The sequence below is a fragment of the Perissodus microlepis genome, chromosome 23 (genome assembly GCF_051167445.1).
Source record: "Perissodus microlepis isolate ML-2025 ecotype Zambia chromosome 23, ASM5116744v1, whole genome shotgun sequence".
Taxonomy (NCBI): Eukaryota; Metazoa; Chordata; class Actinopteri; order Cichliformes; family Cichlidae; genus Perissodus; species Perissodus microlepis.
Genome location: NC_140482.1, coordinates 31,789,993 through 31,800,819, shown reverse-complemented (window position 1 = coordinate 31,800,819; position 10,827 = coordinate 31,789,993). Strand labels below are relative to the sequence as shown.

At 42.5% G+C, this 10,827-nt stretch overlaps 1 protein-coding gene across 4 annotated transcripts in view; it reads left to right on the top strand.

The window, feature by feature from the left end:
- Positions 1–2,276: 2,276 nt before the first annotated feature.
- The window catches only part of org (oogenesis-related gene), a 9,595-nt gene continuing 1,044 nt past the window's right edge, over positions 2,277–10,827 (top strand). Inside the window, exons 1-6 of one of the 4 annotated variants that reach the window (XM_084921570.1) lie at positions 2,277–3,741; positions 3,868–3,939; positions 4,008–4,227; positions 4,970–5,139; positions 5,341–5,445; positions 5,507–10,827. The exon at positions 5,507–10,827 is cut by the window's right edge and continues 1,044 nt beyond it. In XM_084921570.1, coding sequence (XP_084777696.1) covers positions 3,667–3,741; positions 3,868–3,939; positions 4,008–4,227; positions 4,970–5,139; positions 5,341–5,445; positions 5,507–5,581 — 717 coding nt within the window. In that variant the 5' untranslated portion in view covers positions 2,277–3,666 and the 3' untranslated portion in view covers positions 5,582–10,827. The remainder of the gene's footprint in view (positions 3,742–3,867; positions 3,940–4,007; positions 4,228–4,969; positions 5,140–5,340; positions 5,446–5,506) is intronic. The other 3 variants (XM_084921568.1, XM_084921565.1, XM_084921569.1) reach the window with 3 other exon arrangements.

Sequence of the window (10,827 nt, the reverse complement as noted above, 5' to 3'; positions counted from 1 at the left end):
GTATACCAGAAGACCTGAAAAAATGTCCCAAAGGGTTCTGAAATTTGGTTAACCAGAACCAGGTGCTTCAATACTAAATCGATATTTGAAAGTGACACCAGATTAGTGACAAAATCTGGTACAATTTAATTCGTTTTCAGTGTTTTACACGGGAGAAAAACTTTTATTTTTACATGCAAATTTAAATAAATACATAACATATTTTCTTGCTATTGTTACCACATAGTCAAATATATAGTGATGTTTCTAATGGCAGGAGATGAAGTGTTTCTTTATGACCTCGTAGAAGCGGGGTTTACGCCTCTCATCTGGTTGCCTTGGTGGTGGAGACGATGAAACTGTGGTGGAGGAGGCAGAAGAAGCCTGTAGTGCTCTCTTAGACTGTGAGTCAGCCAAGTGTTTGGATAGCCTCTTCTCCGGCCCTGACAGGTGGGAGGACTCGCCTTTAATGTCTTCTGTGCTTTTCCCGGAAGCTCTGCTGAGCCAGTATGAATTCTTGTCATCTTTATTTAAGCGGTGCGGGCCTGCTTGGCAGAGAAGTGCCTCTTCGCTTGCCATCTGGGGGCTCTGACTTAAGGTGACGAAGCCGTAGGGGGTGGTGATTTTGGTCAAGTGCGGCAGGGAGAGAGCGGCTTTGCTTGCGGGGTCAAGGCAATGCTGGGTCTCACTGTAGGAGCAAGGAGAGTGCAGCTCCCTCTGAAGGAGAGATCTCCTCTTGGTTAAAGGGTCTGAAGCACACCGCTCAGCTTTGCGCTCTGACCGAACTAAAGCAAAGCTGGAGAATGATGCAGATGACGAGACCGTGGCGCAGGCCGAAGAAACAGAGGATTCTGGCGTCATCTCTGAGCCCCCTTCTCTCTCTTTGTTACTTTCCTTGTCCAGTGATCTGAAGCCAGTCTGCACAGACAGACTTGGAATGGTGAACTGTGGGATGTTGTCAGGAGTCAGGATATTCGGAAAAATGTTGTCATGGGAATCGAAGGACTTTGCGGTGCCGGTAGCCCACGAAAGCACCTGGATCCCTGCACTGCTGTGCCTACGTCCTGTGGGGAAATCATCTGAAGCTTTGCTTCCACTGCAGATAGCTCCAATGGTGAACGTTCTGGTGACGGGATTCTTATTCATGTTTAAATCTCTTTAACCCTCTCTGCACACAGGCTCGGAGCGTCTGTAGATTTTGAAATAGGAGTGGGGAGAGGCACCTTTTATGCTTTTCCACATCCCTTTGTCCTCCAGCAAATGCATCAAAGGGTGCGTAAATGTGACGAAGACAGGTAGCGGAAACAGTTTCCAATTAGGGAAACTGTCAAGTATGGAAGCTTAATGATGGGCCTCTTTTTTAAACCTCTTTATGTGCCAAGGAGCACGCAGGGCAGACGTTGTATTCTGATAACTACATGAAGGGTTTAGATTTTGAAAAGAAACTCGTTTAACATTTTAAGATTCGCACATTTTTTTATTTGCAGTGGCGCAGGTGCTATTGCATATTTTATTAGTGACTAATAAAACAGTGAAGAGTACCCGTCGCTCCCTTATAAATTAGATTTTGTAAAATTGCAGCTTTTGCAAAAAGGATGTTTAAAAACAAACAGCTAAGCTGCAAATATGTATGAATTCTCCAAAGTAAATATTTATCTGTGATATTTAAAAAGTTCTAGGAAACTGTTCTGTTGATTAATAAACTGTAAAACCCACCCAGTATATAAGTGGGGCTGATTTTAGCTGATACATCGGTATCTACAATTATAATGGCCGATAAATGAAAATGAAAAAGTAAAAAAGGAAACACAAACACTTGTATTTTATGATTGTTGATGTTGGAATGTTTGTCCACCAGAGGGCGCTCTGCAACGTCCCTGTCGGTAAAACAGCACACACAGGTCACCCAGCTGATCTGATCAGAGGTGGGCAGAAAGCAAGCTTGTGTGACAATAAAACATTTTCTTAGAAAATAACTTTATATTACAAATGTTAGCCTTGTCCTTCTTTCAGCTGCTCTATTTAGGACTCACCACAGTGCTTCACCTGCCTCCATCACACCCCATCTTTGACATCCAACCTTCTGCACTGTCCCTACATTTAGAGTCCCCAATCTTACATCCATTCTTCCACCAACAGTAGCACAGTTCCCAGCAGTCTGGAGGCAGTCTTTGTTAACGGGGCCAGTATGGTTTATTCCCATCTTTCAAGAACCCGGCCTTCACCCCCTGACCGCTTTATATCGACAGAGATATATATGAATAATAAATTTAAAAAAATAAATAAAATAAAATAATACATTTCAACTTTCTAACTAAACTGGGGTTGAAGTAAGTTTTAGCGTTGGTCTTAGACTTAGTAACTTAAAAATAACAAGAAGTTGGCCCCCCGAAAATCAAGTTATGTAGCAGAAATTTTGAGATTACAACCCAAAACTTTGACTTACAGATCGCATGTTTAACCCTTTAAGACCTACCATAGAACCAAGTCCGCCAGAGCTTATATTATATTTTTACATGCTGTAATGCCATTTTGGGGAGCATTTCAAGTTGCTATACATCAATACAACCATTATAGCCCAAATTTTAATAATATGTCTGCATTAAGTGCATAGTAATTACATAAATTGCAAAAAAGTGCAATAAACTACAAAAAAATTGAAAATCGTTTTTGTTTTTTTAACATGTATTTCTAGTTAGAGAAATTTAAGAGGCTTATCCCTCAAAACTGTAAATACAAAAAAGTTGCACAAAATAGTTTCCCACCACAGTAAATTTATTTTGAGTGTCTTCATAGTTTTATTTTTGAAATACACCAATTTTTATATACTGCAGGAAAAACGAAAATAAATATTATAATGCAAATTTGCAAAAAAAACAAAACAGCATATGCATCAAAATAAACTATTTCCAGCAGTGCAATATGAGTCCTAAGCATCCCAGAAACGACACAGAAAGTCATAAAGTCAAACATAACTTTTAAAAACACCAGTATAGGCTTATAAGGCCCTGATAGTAAAAAACTACATTTCCGCAAAATGACGTCACTTCCGGTTTTGGCCAGGACATGGCGCTGATGGAGTAGGAAGTGTTACAAACAGCTGATCTGATCGGTAAAGCCTGTTTCTGGAATATTATGTTTTTGTTGCTGCAAGTGCTTTTTATGCAGTTTTTGCAAAGCAATATGTGGAAGGAAACTGTGACTTAGGACAAGCTGATGGCACAAGATGTAAGTACAACTCCTCCGGTTTCATATGCAAAAAAAATTATTGCACTAGTTTATGTGGTTGCAGTGCTACCGGGATTTAAAAATAGTTACACAAAATGGAGCTGACCGGCTTTAAAGGGTTAAGCGCTGATAGAAAACATATATGTATTTTTCAGTTGTAGGGACACGTGTATATTTCACGGCTTCAGAGCACTGCATTTTAAGTTTTCCATTACCCGTTTGTGATCCCTCCCAGCCCAAACCGTTTTGCCCGCCTTTTTTGGCCTGATGGAGGTTAATTGGCGGGATTTGCTCATTGGCTCGCGCTGATTGCAGCAGGTGCATTTGTCTGCATTGATTGGCTGCAGCGTTGACACTTCAGGGTACATTTCATGCTCTAACTCCTTCACAAGCTGTTGTTTCTCAGTTTGTCCTCTGTCTATCGCAGCCCTCCAGCTTCAGGTTTTAGCCCGCAGAAGAATGAGTCTTGAGGGCGTCAGCGAAGTTGTGGAGGTGGAGCAGGATCAGGTCCGGGTCCAGACTAACAATACTGAGGTAAAGGAGAGGGGGACTGCTCGCTTCTGCTAGCTGCTCGGGTCCTCTCGCACTAGCAGGAAGGCTGTTTGTGTTTTGTTTTGTGTTTTTTTTTTTTTTTCACCGGTCGTGTCTACTTACCTGCAGGACAGAGTTGTGAGGAGAGACGGGGTGCTTCCCTCCCTGCTGCGCGGCCTCTTCTGGCCCTTTGGCATCGTTGTACGTAGCTGACAAAGTTACACCCCTCTCTCCAGCTTTAGCAAAAGTAACGTTGCTCTGATTTGCAGGTGCGTGCATACCGCGGCTTTTGGTGGATGCTGGGCTTACGGCAGACAAAGGAAAACGTCCTCGTTAACCCCACGGTTTCCAGCCCTGGGCGCCAGAGCCTCACAGGCCGCAAGCGCCTGAGCCGGGTCACCCGCCTGCTGCTGTCCGTCCTGCCCCGCTGGATGCAGAGTGCCCTCGGCTATCCGGTGTCCAGCAGAATCGGACTGTCCCTGTCCCCAGGTAGGTGCATGTTGTTTATTTTGTCGAATAATATGAAAAGGACACGGACAGATACCACTGACACACTGTTGGCCGATACTTAAAATAAGTCAGTGGAGACAATTAGATGACAGTTTGTGACATTAGTAGAGAAAACAATTTGAAAATGGGGCCAAATGTACTTGTACTGGCTCTACGTTTACCTTTGAGACTCTTTAACTGATAATGTGAATAACTGCTGGCTTGCAGCTTTGCCTACAGAATATTTCTGTTTTAGAGTTACTGAGGGGCTCTGTTTAGAATAATCATGAAACGAACGGTTTGAGCAATTCAGCAGTAAAACTATGTTTATCTGAACCTCTTGTTAAAAAGCTGATTGACTAAGCAGCCTGATGTCTAATAAAAAAGTTGTCTGGCCTTCTGCAGCCGCTTACTGAACAAAACCTAAGAATTTCAGACACTTGTGGCAAGTTCACTTTACTTTCACTAGGTATTCATTCTTTGATCCTGAAGTTTATAAGTGTTATATTGTTTGTGCTTAAGTAGTGTTTGGATGTGCCATACAGTATATGGAACTTATGATTGTACTGTTGTCCCCTCTGAGCAGGACACTCTTGTACACGATTTAAAGTGTTTTTTTTTTTTTTTTTTTTTTTTTTTTTCTCCTGCTTGAAGGTTTAAATATAAATGAACTTGTGGGTTTTACAGTTTTCTCTGAAATTGAGTGAACACTGCGTCATGAAAGGTCATGCTTTGTGAACAGAAATCAGAGTGTCTCCTACAAAGCCCTGTGGAAAGGGCAGTAAGAGAAAACAGGATGACGTAGATGACGAGGAGGATGATGACGATGTGGAGGAGCAGCAGACTTGGGTGGAGGCGCTCTCTCAGGAGCTTGCTGATGATGATGGACCTGAGGTTGACCCTGACTATGAGGTTGGTATTGTGGGGGGGAGACAAAGAAGGAAACTTTGATGTGTATTTTTGTCCCCCATTAGATTTATGCTGAGCTGTAAATTTAAAGTTGTAAAACTCACTCCAGAGACCACATGCTTGGTTTCTTTAGCCTGTGGCTTTAATTTTAGTTACAGACATGAAGTGCATCTTAAAACATGGCCGCCTCTTTTCTTTTTAAAGCCCAGCTCTGTAGAGACGGAGAGTGAAGAATACCGCTCGCACAATGACACAGAAAGTGACCTTGAGGTTTCGGAGAAGGGTGTCGTCATTGATGACGTGAACACGGTGAGCTGAGTGGCGGCACGGTTCTGTAAACGAATTATGTTGAACGGCTGAATCAGCTCAGCTTTCTTGTCTCTACAGGGAGTTGATGTGCCCACTCCTGAAGTCTCCTGCCCTGCTGTTTAGCGTGTCATATTGAGTGTCTTTGTTGCAGGTCGTTCTTGTATGTTTATATTTCATAATTCAATAAAACTTTATCCCTTTGCCTTGGCCTGCTTGTGTGTTACCACTAGATGGCAGTAGTGCTACATAAAACTAGAGTTGGGAGCATAAGAGGAACTGGACCTAAGCTTGGACATGTTACTGTTCATGTATGACACAACATGAACACAAACTTTGCAGGTTTGCAAATGTTCTGCACTAAATTTGAAGAATATTAGTAGGGTAGGTTTTCTGCAGCTGGTAGCTTGCATTTAAAAGATGCTCACACTTGTCTTCAAATCTTTCAGCCTCATATTGATGTCGTATCTGTAAACATCTAAGGCGCTTCAGTTGTGCAGGTGTATTTTAAAATATTTCTCCTTTACAAGATCAGTACTCAACATTGCAACCAATAATGGGCAAGCTGAAGGTTGAGGGCTCTGGAATCATTGTGCTAGTCTTTTATATAGGACTCGCCACGAGTGAGGTTCTGATCAGCCTCTGAGCTGTCGGCTTAGTTTGTCTTAGCACAAAATGTGTGCAGTGTTACAGTTTGTAGATATGCATGTATTTAAAGACAAGGATTTTAGCTTAGGTTTCAAAAATTCATGTCTGACATGCACATCAAAGGTGTGACACTTTCAAACCGTGACGGCGGATGAACCAGGACTATTTTTGACTTAAAGCAGGTGACTTTCAGCTGTTTGACTCGAGTTCATCCAAGCAGAAAAGTGCTGTTACCACAGCGCTCACATCTGACTGTGCTGCCGGTGAGGGGGACGGCTACTGTCATGTTGCTCATAAGAGGCTGACGAGTATAATTTTCTGCTGCCCACAGAGCCGAACCTCGTCTATCCGTGTGCACGCACGGTCCCTCTGTTTACTGCTGAGTGTGAGGTGTACTTACAGAAGCTGATGGCAGGCTGCTGTGAAGAGCCCTGCAAACCTCTTGAAAAATGACTGAACCGGTACTTGTTCAACAATCTGCTCCCACGCGGATGAGCTGCCGCTGTACCGATTTTGCATTGTCAGTAATGGGGGAGCGGATCAGCTCGCTAATGGTTTCATTTATTTTTGTGCTTTTGGGTTTTATCCAGTTTTCATTCCCTGAATCGCAGATGAATGCGAACGAGGCTGGAGGAAGGAGCACTCTTCAAAGTAACACTGTGAACTGTTATTGTGCTGTAATTTGAAATGGGGAACTCCGCCTGTTTTCTTCATAAAGGTCACTTATTAGTCATATAAAGAATTCACTTTGGAAAACAACTGAATTCTTGCTCTTTCAGTTTCAGTGTCTGCTTTGATGAGGGAAAGTAAAAGCCTGACCTGGAAATTTTAACGGACTCTGAGTGCACCGTAGCACACTGAACCCGTGCTAGAAGTGAGGATGTCCTGGCCCCTTCTGCTCTGATTTTTGCCTCCTCTCTGTTTCAGGGTGTCCCTAACTTCTCACCACAACTGCTCTGGAGCTTTCGGACATATCACATGATCGTCCTCAACAGATGGTGTTTACGCAATTGTTGAATTATTTTCTGAGCACTTGAAAGACCAATGATCCAAGTGTATATTTCATCTGATAAAACAGCCTCTCAACAAATGTCTCTTTCTGAAGTTTTTACTGTATGTTTGGCTGTTGAAAATTCAGTTTGCGAAGCTGCCGCCTCCTTTTTTTTTTTTTTTTAATTGATCTTTTTTTGGAGCTCTTTGAGGTCTAATGATTATTAGAGAGGGCAGGTATTCTTCACTTTAAATTTATCATTTGCAAGTTAAAAAATAAACAGCAGTAAACATTTAAGTGCTTTCTCCCCTCTTGCAGTGACCTGTGCTGCAATTAAATTACTTGTAGGGAGGTGGTAGATCAGTTATTTGCTTGTTGGTGCCAAAAAATCCAGCTGCCTTCAATTAATTCCTAAAAACACACGAGGTTGTTTTGATAGTAAAGTTTGTGACTTCCTTTTTTCCTTCCCTCAGAGGTGTTTTTCACCCTGTGATGCTGGGGTGCAACAGCAGCTTCGCTGAAGTTTCATGATGTGAATTAAACGCTTAGTGTGTGTGTGTGCGTTTGCAGGAAGGGCAGCAGCAGTGAGAGCTGGCTACAGAACAGGAACTTATGGTCTCTTGGGGCTCTCATGGCTGTCTGAACGTTTGAAGGGTAGACCGCTCAGCGGAGGCAGCACTAGAGAGCATCGACCTCTATCTCTGCTGTTTGTAGCCAGCTGGAGACCTGCTTTTAAAGCACAAGCTCTGCCTTTGCCTTTCAAGTGCAAGGTAAAAATCATGAAGTCTGGAAGGGACAAAAAAAAAAAATTGCATTCGCATATCCAAACCTGCTGTGGAACAAAGACTTTTTGCCTCATGCAGAGAATATAGTGGGGTTCAGATGCAGGGTGGCTGTGTTGCAGGCGATAGGTGCTTTCATATTTATTTTTGTTTTTATTTTTACCGGATTTATGTGAGCAGCACAGATGGTTTGAAAACCTCTCTGAAATGCACAAACCTAGAGGCAGAGCCGTATCTAGGACTTGACGACATTGGCTTATTGTCACCTTGAGTGAATGGCAGCAGGTGCCGGCTGCTCTCCAGGTCTCCAGCCTGACCTGCGGGCTATTATCTGCCACATTACAATGTGACTCTGTAATGTCAGCCAACAAGACTGCTCAAACCAACTCCCTTGTCTCTTACTTTTTCTCTGTAGCGTTCTTTGCTGGCCCTCCGCACCGTCCGCAGCACAGTCATGCAGCGTGATTCACTTTACCTCAAGCCTAATGACCGGCTGTCCCCGTAGATTTCAGGAGCATCCATCATCTTCAGAGCAGCAGAGCAAGAAAAGAGGCATGAAAAATGAAGCGGACAGACAGAGCCTTTAGTTAGTCATACACTTTGATGCCCAGGACTGTGAGGGTTCTCAAAAAGTTTCAAAGTAAGAGAAAAGAGCAGATTTTGATTTTGTAAAAGCGGCGTTGATCTGCTGATGGATGAGCGAAGGGCCGACTTTTCCTCCCTCCTTGGGGAGCTGTCGCTCAAAATCAAGTCAGCTTTCTGGAACAAAACAATCCAGTAAGGATAATGTGACATGGCAGCATTTTTCATTTCCTTAATGCTGTTTTATCCCCCTCACATAATTTTACATCATAATCTGGTGCCCTGAACCGTCAGAGGCCAGCTTATCCTCCAAGTCCACCGGAGTCACCGGGTAGCTTCACCGCATCTTATCATCTGGATCAGAGTATTTTAGGTCTCACCGTGCCTCTCGAACAGTCCGGCTGGAGTTAAAGCCTCTGCTTCTGTGTTGCGATTGTCCTTGTCTGTCTGGAGGTCGGTTACACCTCTGAGTCACACCAGCAAATTGTATCGGGCCTTCGAAGTGTGTGATGCCAGCCCCCGCTGATGGCAGCGAGCAAATCCATTTACACATTTAGGATGCTATTCTGAGCACAGAGACCAACAAGACACATGACCACTGGTGGATTCGTGGTATGTGTGCAGAGGGGGTTCAGTTTGACAGCTTGTAGATCTTAATTCACGATCGGGATCTGCAGTGCAGACGACTACCTGCTCTGAGTGGTTTGACCTTTGACTCTTTTATTCAATTTGTTCGCACCAGCTGCAGGAGTCGTGGCGTTTTCGGCTTGCAAAAAACTGGATGGAGTTGAAAAGGTCAAACATCAAATTTTATCAGGCAGTTCGTACCAAACAAGATGGAAGACAGTGATTTGAGCTTTGATGAAAAGTTTTCAGATCCATTTTTTAAATGAATTTATCACTTGTTGCGCTCTGATGGTTTTTTTGTAAAACCTCGTTTTTTGTCTGGACGTGATTTTGCAAAGCCAGAGTAACGTTTTGAATATGAAGTATAACCATGAAGAGTTTATACAGCAGATTTCAATTATTCATGGACCCGGCACGGTGTCAAACCTGCACTTCCTCAGTGAATGTATTGGATAAACTTTATTAGCAGGTAGATACAGAATAACAACAATGCAGCATAGATACTGTAGCTCTGTTTTAGTGTTAGACTCATTCCTGGAAACGCGTTACAGACTTAGAGGATATTAGAAGTAACTCTTTTGCTTTTTTTATGTGTTCTGTCTCTATCGTTGACACTGAGCAGTGCTGTAAGCTGCTCCCGAATGTTGCAAATATAAAACTTTTGGTATTTGTATTGAATATCTTTTAAAATTAATTTGATTGCCTATTTCTACCAAGTCTTTTTCTTTAGAAAAAGGCCAGTAAGTGAAGAAGAAGGATTTAAAATATTGTTAAAATAAACTGTACGACTGCATTTTGGGCTACTTGAGAATATAAAATTCGTAGCATGTTGTGAGTGGGAGTAAGAAACTCTGTCAAAGTCAAAGCTGAATAGTATAAAATCTTCTTACCCCTAAATGTCAGCATCTCAAACCTGTACTGACAGTAGGCACAGCTCTTGAATAAAGACGCTCTGACACTTTCCACCCACCGTTATCCTGAACAGCAGCAGAGGTCGCGGCTCCACGTTCACACTGAGATTCTAACTTAGCAGCTTTTAAACCCCGCATTGGTCCCCTCAGCGCCACGCGCAGGGTTATCTTTGTGATTTTAAGAAGAGAGCAGAGAGCGTAAAGGTACAAACTGGAGTTTCTGGGCTGAAAAACTCTCAAAAGAAAAAAATGGCTGTGTTCCCAACGTTGATATCTTTACACCAAATTTATTTCATGTTTGTAAAATCAGGTTTTGTGAGCGTGTGCTTCTTCAGCTCTATCTGAGGGTGAACTCCTTTATTCACTCCTCTCTGCTGCCAGTCAACTATAACCTCGGCTTTTGGTTTCGAGACAGACACATGGGATTTATATTCTACCAGGTTAGAAAAGGGACAGCTGCTTCCTCTGATGCTGCCAACATTGACTCCACCTGTTCACATATTTTGTACACAGATGTTTTTAACAGTTACTTTCGCTTGATTTCTGAATTTGAAACATAGACTGATCACTAATGGTGAGATTACTGCTCAAACAGCTGCTTAAAGCAATATCCATAAATTCATTAAATAATTATTCTGCATTAAATGTTAAGAATAGTAAGTAAAATATTATGTGGTGATACTTTTTTGCTCTGTCTGATTTCACCTCTAGTAATATGTTTTTATATGTGCTTAAAATATGTTTTGGCCATTTTTGCACAGTCTTTCTTATGGTTGAGTCATGACCACCTTAATAAAGCCAGACGAGGCCTGCAGGTCATCAGATGTTGTTCTGGTTCTTCTGT